The sequence below is a fragment of the Erythrolamprus reginae genome, chromosome 8 (assembly GCF_031021105.1).
Source record: "Erythrolamprus reginae isolate rEryReg1 chromosome 8, rEryReg1.hap1, whole genome shotgun sequence".
In the NCBI taxonomy this organism is placed as follows: Eukaryota; Metazoa; Chordata; class Lepidosauria; order Squamata; family Dipsadidae; genus Erythrolamprus; species Erythrolamprus reginae.
Window position 1 is genome coordinate 20860331 of NC_091957.1, and position 18297 is coordinate 20878627.

The 18297-nt window shown below is 41.1% G+C and overlaps 1 protein-coding gene across 1 annotated transcript in view; it reads right to left on the bottom strand.

Moving 5' to 3' along the window:
* The window catches only part of SCNN1D (sodium channel epithelial 1 subunit delta), a 47134-nt gene extending 34018 nt beyond the window's left edge, over positions 1-13116 (bottom strand). Inside the window, exons 1-2 of the mRNA XM_070759686.1 lie at positions 12815-13116; positions 11970-12000 (exon numbers count right to left, since the gene is read on the bottom strand). Of these exons, the coding sequence (XP_070615787.1) occupies positions 11970-12000; positions 12815-13116 (333 nt within the window). The remainder of the gene's footprint in view (positions 1-11969; positions 12001-12814) is intronic.
* Positions 13117-18297: the final 5181 nt, after the last annotated feature.

Sequence of the window (18297 nt, forward strand, 5' to 3'; positions counted from 1 at the left end):
GTCTGAGAATCTAATCAACACACTAAGAATGTTTTTATTTATTGGATTTTCCATCTTGCCTTTATTGTTTTTATAAATAACTTGAGGTGGCCGCCCCGAGTCCTCGGAGAGGGGTGGCATATAAATCTAATAAATAATAATAATATACCTGATACACCTCCCTTCCTTCTATTTTCTCTGTAACAATAATCACCCTGGCCCAAAGTCACCCAGCCAGCTTCCATGCCTAAGATGGGACTAGAACTTATTGTCTCCTCATTTCTTAGTCTTAAAGAGTAGTAGATGCATGGAACATCCACAGTGACTGAATTTAAACATGCCTGGGATAAACATATATCCAGACAGTTTAATCACTGTATCAAACTGTCTCTTAGATTTACATACAGATGTAAAGGCAGGAAACACTGTAAAACAACAGGTAAAACCCTGCAATGAATCTTCCAAAATTACATGGGAGATTCTTATGCACAATCATGCACACTTTATTTTCTTGCGATCAGGACAGCCAGAAATATATTTGTTAACAGATGAAACTTAAATTGTCTCAGACTCTAGATGTGAACATTGCTGACCAGGGAACAGAACTGAACCCAAAGATGTAATCTTAAATATTTTACAGCACCTATCTTAGAAGTAACCTGCTGCTCCTGAAGAATCATTGTTTCCCTGGGCTATCTGGCCAACTGCTTCTGCCTTTTTGTTATAAACTGCTCTTGTAGATACAGTGATACCTCGTCTTATGAACCCCTCTTCATACAAACTTTTCGTGATATGAACCCGGTGCTTAAGATTTTTTTGCCTCTTTTTCCAAACTATTTTCACCTTATGAACCTGAGCCGCCGCCGCTGGGATACGAGGGGAGCGTCAGGGGAATCCCCGAGCTTCGGCTGGCAACAGAAGTCCGAAGGTGAGGATTCCCCGTGGCGCAAGGCAAAAGGGATGACTTTGGGGATGGGGTTGCACACATTATTTGCTTTTACACTGATTCCTATGGGGAAAATTGCTTCGTCTTACGAACTTTTCATGGAACAAATTAAGTTTGTAAGATGAAGTATCACTTTACTGTAAGAAAGCATTGTTGTTACGATACACACTTTCTATTTTATTGAATTTTCAGGTGAGAATTAGGAAAGCCAGACAGGGTGGCACTTCAGCAATGCTGTGTGCTTAAACAACATAGGTTTACTAAACAGTCCAACTGAAGAGAGTTTTCTGAAACGAATATTAAAAATATCCAAGTCAGGAGTCCAGTTTTGTTTCCATTGAAAAAGTTGTTGCAACATTCCTTCGAACCTGTTGCAATGCCTGGAACCTTTTTCAAACTCAGTTCCATTGAGAGGGCACAATCTTAACCTGAAACGTGACTAAAACAGTACTAAGCCATTCCTCATCACGCAAAGTTACAGCAGGTTTTGGGATGCGTCAGAAACTTGTTCCTTGTAAAATCTTATACCCATTGATCTCATTCAAAGGGCATAAGGAAATGGTAGGTTAAGCAAAAGGGTGCAGGTGTCACATTTTGAAACAAAGTGAGACAGACTGCAACCTTTTGAATTAATGTGCAATGCAAGCCTTTATTATAGGATATAAATATGGCAAGGCACGCATATGATACATCAAAATATATGGCCTTGAGAGTGAGGGTAGGGAACAGAACAGAATAGAATAGAATAATGGAAAATAGGAATAGAATAGAATAGGAGAAAATAATATAGAATAAAAAATAGAATAGAATAAAATAAAATAAAATAATGGAAAATAGGAATAGAACAGAATAATAACAGAGTTGGAAGAGACCTTGGAGGTCTTCTAGTCCAACCCCCTACTCAGGCAGGAAACCCTACACCACTTCACTTGTCCAAAACTGCTTGTCCAAAAGTACAAATACTAGAAAAATTAATATTTATTATTATTATTATTATTATTATTATTATTTATTAGATTTGTATGCTGCCCTTCTCCGGAGAGGATAAGATGCAGGAACAGTTTGTAGTGTGAGTCAAAGGAATTCATAAACCGATATAGAAACAGAGCTGAACTGTGTTTGGTGCAGGATAGCTGAGAAATGAGTGAAATTAAGAGATAGAGATGGCAGTTAACTAAATTGCCCACACCTGAGAGCAACTGTATTTATTAATATAAGCCAAGGAAGTGCACAATATGTTGCAGGATGTGATGCTGCTTTTCAGGATTCTAGCCATCTCATTTCACTCCCTATTTCCCATTCCCAGTAGCCACTGAAGTAAATCTGCGTATACTTTTTTCCTCCCCAAACTGCTTGGAGACTTCCTTCCGCCAGGCCAAAGGTTTTGATGCTTTTGTGACATTTGAGATGCACTTCCCTCTTGTGCACAGTTGTTTTGTCTAGAAAAGGAACAGCGCACATGCGCACGCACACACAAACAAATGGCATGACAATTGGAAGTAGAAAGAATGAGGCTCTCAAGCCGCCATTTTCTCCTAAATCTTGTGACTCTGAGAGCAATGTCCACACCACGATACTATTTAGACCAGAGGTCACCAACTTGTGGTCCATGGAGAAATCTTGGCCCCTGGGCCAGATATGGCCGAGAGCAATTAATCCAGTCCGGGAAGAAGAAAGGAAAAGAGAGGAAAGGAAAGGAAGAAGAAAGGAAAGGAATGGAAAGGAAAGGAATGGGAAGGAGGGAAGGGAGGGAAGGAAAAGGACTACAGCAACAGCTCTAGAATTTGGGACTAACTTTCCCAACAACATCAGAAACCCACCATCAAATAAGCTTCCATTATTTTGTAATAACCACACCACCTTTAATAATTTTGTTACAATTAAACAACCTTTAAAGATTTTGTCATGATTAAATAAGCATTTATGATTTTGTTATAATTAAATAAGCATCTACTTCGTTATAACTTAAATAAGCATTTATAAATTTGTTATGTTAAATAGGTGCATTTTATATTAATAAAATGGAAGGTCTCTGATCATTATTTTATAAATGTAATAAAATCATATTAATGATCTGTGGGACTTAAAAATATGATCTTGGTGGTCCCTGAAGTCCAAAAGGTTGGGGACCCCACAATACTCTGGGATTTCTTTCAGGCGCATGAAGTGGCCTTGTAAAATGAATTCTGTGTACTCATTGCCTTTTCTCACCTTTGCATCATAGAAAAGATGCAAGTTGTATGTCACCATACGGTTCAGAGCTGGTTATACAAAGCAAAGCATGCAAGAGTTTGATCAGTTACTTTAAACAGGTTATCTCCCACTTCTACACTGACTAATTTTTCCTTTGATGTAGCAAGTGCTGTTTACCCCTTGAGCAATACTAATTTTCCCCTTTGTGTACTGTGACCTTTTATTGCTACTCATCTCTTGTGTAAGGCTAATTCTACTTTTTTTTTAAAAAAAAAACAAGAACAAAACTCAAGCTTCTCTAACCTGTTGGTATCTCTGTTCCAATCATCTTCAGGCCAAACAAAATGTTCCAGCCCAAAAATGTGTTTTTCCAAAAATAAGACCCTGCCTTAAACTGTTTTTGAACCCCGAAATAAGCGCTTGGCCTTATTGCCATGCACTCAAAAGCCCGATTGGGCTTATTTTCAGGGGATGTCTTATTTTGGGGAGAAACAGGGTAATTAAAGAAAAACTTAGCAAATAAATTGGGGACGTGACTCTTGAATTCACATGTGCTACCCCTCAAAAAAGAAAACTCTAAAGTTAATTAATTAATTTATTAGATTTGTATGCCGCCCCTCTCCGACGACTCGGGGCAGCTATGTTTCAATGTTTTGATGCCAAGATTTTTGATGCCAAAATCAATGTTTTGATGCCAAGATTTTCTCCTTACCAGAAAGCAAAGGAAATCGTTCATTTTTTTTTGTGTGTGAATATTTAAAGATGAACTGATTTGGACACTTTGAATCAAACCCTGTTGGATCTTCAGTTGCCTGCTAGTTTTCCTTTTTCGAACTCAGTACTGAATCCAAAAGTATTCAATAGCAATAGCATTTAGACTTATATACCGCTTCATAGTGCTTTACAGCCCTCTCCAAGCGGTTTACAGAGAATCAACAAATTGCCCCCAACAAATTGGGTCCTCATTTTATTGACCTCGGAAGGATGGAAGACTGAGTCAACCTTGAGCCTACTGGGATTCGATTTGCCAAACTGCTGGCAGCAGGTGATCAGTAGAAGTAGATAGGTAGGTAGGTAGGTAGACAGACAGACAGACAGACAGACAGATTGATTAATTAATTGATTAATTAATTAGATTTGTATGCCGCCCCTCTCCGCAGACTCGGGACGGCTCACAACATTGATAAAAACAATATATAATGACAAATCTAATAACTAGAATCTAAAATAACAATTGTACATTTAAAAATCTAAAAGCAAGGAACCCCAATATAAAAAACATACATACAGTCATATCATGCAAAAAAACTACATAGGCAGGGAGAGATGTCTCAGTTCCCCCACGCTTGACGACAGAGGTGGGTTTTAAGGAGTTTCAAGTTTCAAGTTTTATTGGATTTATATGCCGCCCCTCTCCAAAAACTCGGGGCGGCTAACAGCAATCATAGACAATATACAATAATAATCCAATACTAAAAGCAAATTAAAACCCCTTAATATAGAAAACCAAACACACATACAAACATACCATGCATACCATTGTAACGGCCTAGGGGGAGAAGAAATCTTAATTCCCCCATGCCTGGCGGCAGAGGTGGGTTTTAAGTAGTTTACGAAAGGCAAGGAGGGTGGGGGCAATTCTAATCTCTGGGGGGAGTTGGTTCCAGAGGGCCGGGGCCGCCACAGAGAAGGCTCTTCCCCTGGGTCCCGCCAAGCGACATTGTTTAGTTGACGGGACCCGGAGAAGGCCCACTCTGTGCGACCTAACTGGTCGCTGGGATTCGTGTGGCAGAAGGCGGTCCCTGAGGTAATCTGGTCCGGTGCCATGAAGGGCTTTATAGGTCATAACCAACACTTTGAATTGTGACCAGAAACTGATCGGCAACCAATGCAGACTGCGGAGTGTTGGTGTGACATGGGCATATTTAGAGGAGCCCATGATTGCTCTCGCAGCTGCATTCTGCACGATCTGAAGTTTCCGAACACTTTTCAAGGGTAGCCCCATGTAGAGAGCATTACAGTAGTCGAGCCTCGAGGTGATGAGGGCATGAGTAACTGTGAGCAGTGACTCCCGGTCCAAATAGGGTCGCAACTGATGCACCAGGCGAACCTGGGCGAACGCCCCCCTCGCCACAGCTGAAAGAGTTTACAAAAGGCAAGGAGGGTAGGGGCAGTTCTAATCTCTTGCAGGACTGTACTTTAACCACTGCACCACCGAGGCTCTTAAACTTCAAGACAGTTTAATTATTGTAAATAAATGCACTTAAGTCGAGTCCATAGTTATGTACTTAAGTCAAGTCCATAATTCACAAACGCTCATTTGGATATGTCCTTCAATGTAAACTTTTACATGGGCATTGAAAAGCTAAATTCACAGGTTTATGCTTATCATCAGTCAGGTGATATTTCTTACTGAGGAGATTCTGACGTTAGTTGGGGGAAAGATCAGAAGCAACGTGAGAAAATATTATTTTACTGAAAGAGTAGTAGATGCTTGGAACAAACTTCCAGCAGACGTGGTTGGTAAATCCACAGTCACTGAACTGAAACATGCCTGGGATAAACATAGATCCATCCTAAGATAAAATACAGGAAATAGTATAAGGGCAGACTAGATGGACCATGAGGTCTTTTTCTGTCATCAATCTTCTATGTTTTTATGTTTCTATGTGCCTCCTTGATAGTTTTCGTAAAGAGCTTTCACATTTATCTCCCCCTGGATAAACGTACGTCTATAAAGGAGGATGTTCGTAGCTCAGGATTGACATGAGGGGTCTTTGGTGCTCTGTGAGCTTGGTAGTTTTCTTGCAGACGTTTCATCACCCAACTAGGTAACATCATCAGTGCTGCTGGTAAGAAAGGGGGTTTGTTCTCAATTTATATTCTGGTGGTTTACGCTTTTAATGTTGGTGGTTGGGTTGTTAGCTTGTTTGGAAGTTTCTTGATTGGGGTATTGTTTACTTCTGGATTGTTGGTCTGGAATTAATCTTGGTGTAGATCTCTGCTCGTTTGGATGTGGACTCCTAGTGTGTAGACCTTTTAGTTTTTTGGTTCCCTTTTTTGGCTGGTTGATGGTTTCTTTTGCACAGTATGTTACCCTCCCTTGACTCCAGGAAAGCCTTTGGAGCCTGGTGACGGTGAAACACAAGCCTACTGGGCCCACCAGAAGTAGGGGGGTAATGCCATTTCTAGCCTCCAGGGGGCGGGGTCAGCTGTTTCCGCCCTCTCCAGGCATTAAATTATGGATGTGGGCATTCGTGCATGCGCGATAGCGCACATGTGCGCTCTTCTGGCACACAAGGGAAAAAAAGGTTCGCCATCACTGCTCTAGTGTGTTGGGGAATTGGCTTTGTCTCAGGTGGTCACCATTTCCCAGTTGAAACTGTGATTAATTCTGCCCGTGTGTTGTGAAACTGCAGCATTTTCAACAAAGAACAAATATAACAATTAATCAATGGAACAACCTACTTCCAGAAGTTTTAAAAAGAGATTGGAGAACTGTTTGTCTGTAATGGTATAAGGTTTCCTTCTTGAGAAGAGGGTTGGACTAGAAGACCTCCAAGGTCCCTTCCAAATCTGTAACTCTATTATTCTTCCTTTTCTTTAAATCCCTTTAAGATGCCTTGTGCTTAGAGGGGAATGCCTTTGTCGAGAAGACACTCCTTTCTTGTGGGCAAAGAAATATTTCAGATGGCTCAGGGAAGTGTACACGTCTGCTCATCTGAGGATTCATTAAGCGAATAATGACCAAAAAAATGCCCCTGAAAATGTGATCACAATCAATTCATCTTTGCTATCTATGAAAAGGATATTGTTTCCTTTATTGGCCAAGAGACAATCTCCTGTACTTAAGAGGAAAAAGGCTAAACTTTTGAGCAAAGAGGAAGACATCAGAAATGACTTATAAGTCCTGGTCTGTTGGATGCTAGTTTTGGCTTTAGATTCCTAAACCGGTGCTTCTGGGAAAGATAGAGAATTTATTTTCAACTGCCAATCCCAAAGTTCCAGGCTTGACCATAATATATCAATAAGTGGAAATGTCAAATATTGGAGAAGGGGTGTGTGTGTGGAATTCATTTATTGAAAACTGCTTGCAAGAAGGAATGTCGATAGTTGATGAAAATGTCTGGTTTGATGGATAGAAGGATCAGGGGAGACAGGATAGCAGTGTTCCAATATCTCAGGGGTTGCCACAAAGAAGAAGGAGTCAAGCTATTCTCCAAAGCACCTGAGGGAACAAGAAGCAATGGGTGGAAACTAAACAAGGAGAGAAGCAACTTAGAACTAAGGAGAAACTTCCTGAGAGTGAGAACAATTAATCCGTGGAACATCTTGCCTCCAGAATCTGTAAATGCTCCAACAGTGGAAATTTAAAAGAAGAGAATGGATAACTATTTGTCTGAAGTCATGTAGGGTTTTCTGCCTGAGCAGGGGATTGGACTAGAAGACCTCCAAGGTCCCTTCCAACTCTGTTATTATTATAAAAAAGAATACGTACTTTGCAGCTCAAGGTTGAATTATAGAGTTCTCAGTGCTCTCTGCCCTTGGCTGTTTCTTTGCAGACATTTCATTACCAAACCAGTTAATGTCATCAGTGCTAGTAGCATATCAAATAAGAGCAGACCCCCTTTCCCTACCTAGCACCAAGAAGGCTTGAAGAATAAATATTGCTGGGGAAAAGATGGTTGAATAGAATAGAGTAAAGTAGAGTTGAACAGAACAGAACAAAATAGAATTATTTATTGGCCAAGGGTGATTGGACACACAATGAATTTGTCTTTGGTGCAGATGCTCTCAGTGTACATAAAAGAATATATAGATTTGTCAAGAATCATGAGGTACAACACTTAATTGAAGGAGTTGGTTGAATACAATACATTTTTCACATGCTTTGGGGGGGGGGAACCTCCTTGCAGATTGATTGTCAGAGTTTGTAAGATAGGAGAAGAAATGAAAGTGAATTTGGCAGTATCACCCAGGGTGTGTGCGTGTGTGGTGTGTATGCATCTTTCAGACAACAGGGTGCGCTGTCAAATCTCCCGCGCTTTTCCAGCCTTAGGAAACCGTAAGCTCCTTGTGGCTTGGATGAAGTAGCCATTTCTCAAACAAACAAGCGACACGAGACTGGAAGTGAGGCATCGCCCTTGCATCTCAGGTGGCAGGAAAATGCAAGCAACGGACCATGTGAATTATCCTCCCACCGGGTGTTTAGAGTGCCGTTGAAGACACACTGATGCGTCATGTTCAAGCTCAGGATACCCCCTGAAGAGCTTTTTGTCTAGAAGAAAAGCATCCCAGGAATGAGGCCAAAAGAAAAAAAAGGGGGGGGGAGATGAGCTCAAGAGACGGCGCCAAGGCAGCTGGTGATTTCCCTCTGAGGATTTCATAAATGGAGGCGAAAACAAAGCCCCCCCCCACCACACATACTCAGACTTTCCTCTAGGGAAGAAGACCATGTTGCAAGAAGCAACAAGTCAATTATTTGCCTCAAGCCAGGGGTGGGTTCCTCCTGGTTCAGACCAGTTTGCCCAAACCGGTAGCAACCTGTTGGTGATGTCACGAAGATGTCATGGAACCGGTTCGGTTAGTGCCGGTTGGTACTTACTGCTGCTACCGGTACAATGCACGCAGTGATAGGCTACCAAAATTTTTACTACCACACTGTGGCCGTGGCTTATGCATTGGGTGCTCTGGGGTGGAGCTCCATTTTCGCTACCCCACTGCATTCTCCCCCATCTGGGCAGTAGCCCACCCTTGATTATCTACTATATTAGAATTACTATATTATCTACTAGATTAGAATTGCCCCCACCCTCCTCGCCTTTCGTAAGCTCCTTAAAACCCACCTCTGCCGTCAGGCATGGGGGGGCTGAGATATTCTTTCCCTCTACAATTTATGCATGGTATGTTTGTATGTATGTTTGGTTTTATAAATAAGGGTTTTTTAGATGTTTTAGTATTGGATTGTTACATGCTGTTTTTATCACTGTTGTTAGCCGCCCCGAGTCCACGGAGAGGGTCGGCATACAAATCCAATAAATGAATGAATGAATGAATGAATGAAGGAACGAACGAACAAACAAACAAACAAACAAACAAACAAACAAACAAACAAACAAACAAACATATAAAGTACATGTACACACACAGCTCTTCTAAAATTATACACATTCAAACTCATTTACTGGGAGAGGAAAACACCCAGAGCCCAGAAGGGAAAAAAAGAAAAAAAAATCAAACTTTTGCTACCAGTACTGCGTACCTGACTCTACCCGTAGGAGCCTCACACCCCCATGCGGTCTCTCAGAAGATTTTGCTTCCCGCGCATGCGCAGAAGCAAAATCTCACTGGGACGCGTACGCCAATGACATGTAATTTATGGCTTAGCAACCCAATACTGGTAGCAGTTCGTGAGTGCGGCCATCTTTAAAAAAATTATCATTTTCTTACATAAATTTCAATTCAATTCAATTCAATTTATTAGATTTGTATGCCGCCCCTCTCCGAAGACTCGGGGCAGCTCACAACAACGATAAAAACAATATTACAATGGCACAAATATAATATTAAAAATAACTAAAAACCCTATCATAATTAAAACCAAACAGCACATACATACCAAACATAAATAATAATGAGCCTGGGGGAAGATGTCTCAAATCCCCCATGCCTGGTGGTATAGGTGGGTCTTAAGTAGTTTACGAAAGGCAAGGAGGGTGGGGGCAGTTCTAATCTCCGGGGGGAGTTGATTCCAAAGGGCCGGGGCCGCCACAGAGAAGGCTCTTCCCCTGGGGCCCACCAGACGACATTGTTTAGTCGACGGGACCCGGAGAAAATAAAGTACAGGAAATAGTATAAGGACAGACCAGATGGACCATGAGGTCCATCTTTTTCTGCCGTCAATTTTCTATGTCTCTTCTGAGCATGCACAGAAGCCGAGTTTCCAACACTGTGTATACAGTCACCATCTTGTTTTCCGCTTTTTAAAAAAATGGATTTTTTGGCACTGCGCATGTGCGCGCGGAGCAGGAGCGAGCAAAACAGCAGCAAGGTCCTTCCTCAAGCTGATGATGACATATGATTATTGCAGGTCAAAGGTGTACAATATGTATAACTGGCTTTGGCCTGTTCTTTTTCTGCTTGCAGCTTCAAAGGGAAATCCAGGAAGAATCTTGCTTTTCAAAAAATATATCAACACCTCCCTCTTTATTTCCAGATTTCTTCCAAGAGAACCTTCCGTGCTGAATTATTATGATTTTTGTCTATGGGGCATTTGATTAGGATAAGACAGGGGGTGGGAATCAATGATAAATTAGAAGAAAGATTAAGAAGCAAATGTGCCTTAAAATTAAAAAATGAGGGAAAGAATAACTTCTATGATTAATTAAGCTATTACTGACTACTATAATTTGAAGGGTTCTTTTTTTTTTTGGAAATTACAGTAATTGATACTCCAGACCACAAAATTAGACTTATATACAGTATTTGTATTCTTTTTTTCCCTTTTTTTAAAAAACAAGCAAAAATATACCTGGAAAAAGTGTTACATATATAAAGAACATATGATCGGTTAAAGTGTATAATTATGTATTTACTGTAATGATAAAATATTTGAAGGTATATGGATGTATGCACGGATTGAAAAAGTAAAAAAACATTTGCCAAAGTTTCCTTAAAAAGCATTTCAGTGGGAATCTCAAAAAGATTGTGTTCAGTCTACCTGTTGACCCCTTGAAAGCATTTGGCTGGCATCTGACTGACCTTTAAAACGGCTGCCAGACAAGATGACGTTGGCTCTGATGCCATCTGATGCTTTTTTAAAAACCCAGGTTCCCTTGTGTATCCCTAGATCTATTCCTTACCTACGGTAGTTCTGCTGACTCGCCGCTGATAACTAGACAAATATAAAAGGAGCCCTTTGCAGTTTTGCTAACCTGATTCAGCAAACCTGGAAAGCTCTCGATGACGCCAGCCAGGCTTCAGAATTATGAAATGTTATGATGAATTACGAAATACCTTTCTGATTGACTCGTTTACATTTGGACGTTTGCCTTATTTAAATATCCTGAAGTTTGGGTTCACACTCACTTTTATCACCTGGCCCTGTTCCTATCTGTGTTACATAAGCTTGGTGCTCCAAAACAGGAGGGGGGGGGGAAACAGATAAAGTTTCTCCCACCAAATTGAATTATCTGTTCCAGTGAATTCAAAACAGTGTCTGTACATCAATCACTGTCACTGCCTCTGGATGTTATGCACGCAACAGTTTTGTAAAAAGAGACCGAGACTCAGAGAAACCAATTTAAAATCATCCTGAGATCTTTTGTGACTTGGTGAGATTTTTAACGTATTATCCCAGACTTGCATTGCAGTGATCTCCCCAACAAGAAATATATATATATGCATTTGGTCATGGTATCAGGCCAAAGCCATCATTTGATTTGGAGACTATGGCCTCTCACATATTATGCATTAGACTGTATTTGTGTTGTGGGATTTTGGGATGGGTTGCTGCATGAGGGAAGCAGAAATGTAGCCATAACAAATTCCTTCTAGATTCTCAAGGTCATCCTTTGGTTGACACCTGATTGGAAGTTGATGGGAGTAACGGACACAGCATGAGGGAGACTGGTCAACTGATGAACTTGTGGATGTGGGAACAAGGGAATGAATTTTAAACTGGGTGGAGAAATGCTGGTAGCCTTCGATTCAGGTTTCTCACAGATGTGCCAATGTGGCACTGCTAATAAATTAGAACTTTGAGGAATGCTATGCCTTGGACTCTGATTTAATTTTGGATGCTATTTGGAACCCTGACACATGGTCTATTTTAATACCCAAGAGTGGATACCTGGTAGACCTGCCAGCCTAGAAAATACAGACTGAGAATGTAGGATATAACGATATCTTTAGAGGGTAATAGACTGGAAGTTTAGGAGTTTTTGAAGTTAACTTGACCTATTTAATTCATGAGCACTTCAAAATAAACCTGGTGTTCTCTCTAAAAGAACAAGGGTATACTCAGAGAGGGTCGGCATACAAATCCAATAAATAAATAATAATAATAAATAAATACTGGCAGTCCTCAACTTATGACCATAAGAGTCCTTGAGGAGTTGGGCAGGATATAAATTAGATTAATAAATAAATGAAATAATTGAGCCCAAAATTTCTGTTGCTAAGTGATACGCTTGTTAAGTGAATTTTGCCCCACTTTATGACTTTCCTTGCCCTAGTCGTTAAGCAAATCACTGCAGTTGTTAGAATAGTAACAGTGTTGCTAAGTGAATCTGGCTGCTCCATGGACTTTTGCTTGACAGTGTTCTGACCTAGGCTTCCTATTAAGCACAAAAGGCATCCCCAAAAAAACCTCTTTTTATTTTAACGGCTGTGAATTCGGTTCATTCACAGCTGTAATAAGTCCCAAACGATATTAATGAGTCTGACAAAAGTCTTTGGGAAGAAGGCAGTTAAGCACCAACCTTTATCTTTCTTGACACGCTGACAAAGACCAATTAGCAAGGAGCTTGGCAAGGCCAAACAGAAACACAGAATCAGAACTGAAATGACACTGAGATGAACAAAATTGCTTCCTGCAAGGAGCACCTCTGTTTGCTCCACTTTTATATATGGGAGGAGCCAATCACCTACAGGTCTTACTCCCGAGTAGTCCTTCTCCTCCGTAACTGTTCTTACCTTCCGGCAGCTCTGCACATGAGCACATTGGAAACAGGCTCCCCCTGTTCCTCTTCCTTGATCAGGCTCTGGAGACCTCCCAAATGGCTCAGGCGGGATCTCTGCCTCCAACGCAGAGCATTCTCCAGACTCCAGGACTGGCCCAGGTTCCTCCCCAGCCTCCTTTCTGTCCAACACTGCTGCAATTCAGCAGACTGCTTGCAGACCACAACCAATAATGGGTTGCTACCAGCACGGATAAGGACGCTGCACTGGTAGCAAAAATTAAGGTGCACGCGCAGCTTTGCATCTCCGGCATGCATGCGCACGCTTCTGAGCAAGATTTTGTTTCTGCACATGTGCAGAAAACAAGATTTTGCAAGAGGACATGTGCACAACAGAAATTTTGGTGATTTTTTTGCTTCTGTGCATGCGCGGAAGCAAAAAAATCACCGCAATCACACAAGGGGACGCGCATGCGAGAGATTTTGGTGATTTGTTTACTTCTGTGGATGCGCGGAAGCAAAAAATCACCGCAATTTCAGAAAGGGACGCAGAGAGAGAGATTTTGGTGGGGGTTTTTTTTGCTTCTGTGCATGCGTGGAAGCAAAAAAATCACTGCAACCTCACACACATGCACGACCCCTTGTGAGATTTTGCTCATGCGCAGAAGCAAAATCTCACTCGGACACGTGCGTATGTATGCCAGATATGCGAAGCTGTGCGCTCAGTGCACCGGTAGCAACAGGAGCGGCAACTCCCACCTGACCACAACAGTCAGATAGTTGCAAAAAGGGGATCACTTGATCCCAGGACACTAATTCTGCAACCAGATGCCCGGAGTCCTTGGAGAGGAGCGGGATACAAACCCAATAAATAAATAAATAAATAAACCATCATAAACATGGGCCAGTTGCCAAGTGTTTGAATACTGATCACAAGAACACGAGGAATTTTCAATGGAAGTGTGAAAAACAGCCATAAATTACACACTGTTGTAACTTTGGTCACTAACTGAATGGTTGCAAGTCGAGGATTACCTGTATTGTTTGAAACCTTGGAGTTAATCTCCACACCATGACTCGTGTGTTCGCTAGAGCTAAGCACCCTTTCCTCTTTCTTTCAGCAATTAAACGACTTAAATTTAGGATTGGCAGTTTCAAAGTTTATGCTAAGGCCCTACCCAAAAATTACTTTGAAAAGAGCCTGTCGAGGCAATGATCAGAAAATCCTGAGTGAGGGAAGTTTTCACAGAACCAATTATGGCATGTGCAATTCCCACCTTGTGCAACAGGGTGCAAAAACCCATAGCTCAAATGATCCACGGCGATTATTCTGCTTGCCTGTGGAGGCACTCAGTCATCCAGGTCATGGTTGTCTCAAAGGTGTTTCTTCAAAAGGCAACTGAGCTTTTTTTCCCCCTTGAAAATGTTTCACTTCTTATTTATTTATTTCATTTATTTTTATTTTTTTATGTGTCAATAATCAAAGAAGCTTTTTGGATGAGAAGTGAAACATCTTCAAAGAAAAACAAAGTTCAGGTGGTCTTTTGGAAAAGCAATTTGGGATGTTTATTCTCCTGCCTTCTCCAACATGCCTAACGTTGAAACAATAGGGAGAAAAATGAAACAACAGAACTGCACTCCATCCTTCAGCAACCCAAGACGGCGGGGCAAGGGACTGTGCCACCTTGCATCGGTTCTCTTGGGTTTGCTCCCCATTTCTTTCAGCGGAACAAAAGCTAATGACCTCTTAGTGCACTTGTTTAACTGGAAAAAGATCTGGGACATGGCGACTGGGATAATATGCCCGAGGGTGTCACCTGGTCGATAAATATTTAGTTTATATTTTAATTTATTGAAATGTTTTGATGACTATTTTATTTGAATCAAAAGCTGAAAGGGCTGTTTCGCTGTGGGCTGATTCTCTTCGGCAGAAAGAACCAGCCGACCAACATTTAGAAAGAGCCACAATTGTAATCCAGGAATTCCTCAAGAGTTGAGCTCAAAGTGAAGGAGATTTTTTTTTAGTTTTAATGATAGCGATATTTTGCTTACCTTCAGCTTTGACTCCATGCCGGTCGAGTGGACAAAACTCTGCATCTGGAGTGGATCCCTGACGAAGGAAAGGACAAAACCCCAGGTTCTTTTCTGCCTTGGAGAAGTGTTTCCATCCTCAAAATGGCTCAGCAGACTGGGAGAGTTTCGGCCTTCCAATGGGAAGAGGGGCGATCCCTGAGCCTATAGTTTGATTAATCCACATGCAGGAGGAGAAAACAAGACGTGTTGAAATCTTTTTTGCAAATGAGTCCCGGCTGCCCTAGCAATGCACGTGGCATCACTTAATAGCAGTATTAAAATACCAGGGAAATGACTGTAACCTGTCAAGCAGCATTAGCTATTCCATGGGTTGAGCTGGATAGTGGTGAGAAATAAGGCGTGTTCGGTAAGCTACCCTGAGTCTGATGGATGCCTTTTTTATCCTGACAGATGACTGTCCTATTAGGCCAATGCAACTAAATGGGCCTTTTGTTGTAGAAAGGAAAGTAGATAGGTGGGTAGGTAGGTTGGCCGAAAAGTGGGCAGTCAGCCCAAGCTAATTGATACCCATAGGGGTGCAGACTAGGGTATTTACTTACATTCATGGTTTGTATAGAAATTTAGAACAAACCTTGGGGAAAGAAAAAGTAAGAGGGGAAGGAACGAAAGAAGGAAGGAGGGAGGGAGGAAGGAAGTGATGGATGGGAGGGAAGTGATAGATAGGAAGGAAGGAATAGATGGGAAGAAAGGAAGGAAAGATGTGATGGATAGGAAGGAAGGAAGGAAGGTTAAAGGGGTATGTTCTTAATACAGGTAGTCCTTATGACCGCAATTGAGTTCAACACTTCTGCTGCTAAGTAAAGCAGTTCTTAAGTGAGTCACAGCATTGTATGACCTTTCCTGCCACAGTTGTTAAGTGAATCATGTGGTTGTTAAGCAAATCTGGCTTCCCCCAATTGATCCTGCTGGTCAGAAGCCTTCTGGGAGGGTCATAAAGGTGATCATGTGACCTGGGGACAATGTAACTGTCTTAAATACATAGCAGTTGACAAATGCCCAAATTATGATCACATAACCCTGGGGTTGTTGCAACGAACCACTGTGTGAAAAACCGTCATAACTTTTTTCACTGCCATTGTAACTTTGAACAGTCAATTGTTCTGGCCTCATCAGCTAGCCACACCCTTCCTTACTGGGATATATATATATATACAGTATTTCTATATACCACTTTAACTCAAGATCAATAAATCTTTTTACATATTATAAAGTAATTCTAATTCATTCTTTATAGCTTGGTCTTGAATTCTACTGACCACATATCCTCTTACCTTGTCCCATCATCCCATCAGTTCCCGCAACTCAGTTTCGTTGGCTGAATTCATCTTCTTATTTATTTATTTATTATTTATTTATTTAGATTTGTATGCCGCCCCTCTCCGCAGACTCCATGATCTAAAACTGAATATGATCCACCATGTACCGATACCAATTTTGTATTGTCCATTTTGTCACATCCTTCCAACCTAGGACTATTACCGCCTGAGCGCTTTCTATCGCTGCTTCTTTTATTTCTCTAAATTCTCCCATCTCGTTCCTTTTGACTAGTACCACCATTTCCTTTGTAATTGTCTAATGTATGTTTAACATCATATTGGTGTCCTCTTGCACTTCTTTCCAAAAGTTCTGTGCTACCGGACATTCCCAAATCATATGCATAAATACCCCTTTATCTTGACACCCGTATCAACAAGTATTCTTAACATTCTGCTGAAAGTATGCAAGCTCAGCGGATGTGTAATACCACATGCAATATTTTCCTTCTGATTTCCCTAACCCTTGTATTCTTAATTTTCTTTATATTCTCCATTATACTCTTCATCTCTTGCACATCTATTTGTAATTCACTTTGCCACCAATGGATCACATTTACTCACATTTATTTATATTACTTGCTTGCGCCTTGGTGCCATCATTTTTTTCTCTTATTATTTTCTCTAACTCTATCTCCTCCCTTAGTAGTGCTTCTTTATTTTTCCTTTCATTCAAGTACAGTGGTACCTCTACTCAAGAACGCATCTATTTAAGAAATTTTCTAGAAAAGAATCGGGCATTCAAGATTTTTTTTGCCTCTATTTAAGAACCATTTTCTACTTAAGGATCCTAGCCCGGAAAAAATTCCCAGAAAATTTGAGAGCGACACAAAGGCCCGGCCAGTTTCTTGCCATTCCCCTTTAATCCCAGCCATCTGGACTGCCGGAGGAGCCTTTTGGTGGTGCTTAAGGAGGCTTTGGCAGTCCAGAGCAAATGAAGCATTTTCCTTTCTCTGAGCGCTTGGACAGGGAATAAACCTCTGCCAGCACCCAGAGAAAAGAAATGCTCTCTTCGCTCTGGAAAGCCGAGGAGTCACCACAGTGAAGGAAAGGCGCTGGCTACAAAGCGAGTGAGCAAGACGAGAGGGGAGCCCTTCAGGATGGGAAGGAAGAGGCAGCAGGTAGCAGCAGCAGCAGCCAGTGTATTGGAGGCAGTGTATGGGAGGCAGCCTCACGTCGGGTGTATTGGAGGCACGTGCTCCTCCTTGCCGCCTCAGAGTCCCTCTTTTTTTTAATGGATTTTTTTGATTCCCCTCACCTCATCTTCTTTCTTTGGCAGCGAATGTCCTCCGCCTCCTCCCACCCAAATTCCGAGCTTTTATTTCTTTCCTAATGGGTTTGCATGCATTATTTGCTTTTACATTGATTCCTATGGGAAAAATTGCTTCTACTTAAGAACGTTTCTACTTAAGAACCTGGTCATGTTATGAATTAAATTCTTAAGTAGAGGTACCACTGTACAGTATTTGCATATTCAATTCAATTCAATTCAATTCATTAGATTTGTATGCCGCCCCTCTCCGAAGACTTTTAACTTTGCATTTGCATTTAACTTTGAACAGTCACTAAACGAATGGTTGTAAGTCAAGGACTACCTGCATAAGGTGGAATAGAAAGAAAGATGGATAAGTTTTCAAGAAACTTTATGCCAACCTATTATAAAAAAAAGAGCATTGCTGGAATTCCTGCTATGCCTGTTTCTTGTCTTGGCTGAACTTGTCAGAAGAAATTGTAATGTAGAGTCCCTTCCTTCTTTCTAAAAATAATAAAAACTCTTTAATGATCGGTTTTCAACATTCCTTTTCATGCCCAAAATATCCCACCTCTTAATTTGCTGTTTAGATTGTTTTTTTCTCATTTTCTCACAGAAACCTAGTAAGGTTTGAGGCCAAAATACTGTACACCAGTTTGTGTTCCTTCTCATTTTTCTCACAGAAACCTAGTAAAGTTTGAGGCCAAAATACTGTACACCAGTTTGTGTTCCTTCTCTATAGAAACCTTTGAAAACTGAAGTTTTAAGATGTATTGCATAACATCTAAAACTACCACTAGCACATTTAAATGAAAGTCATTCACACATATATAATTTTTA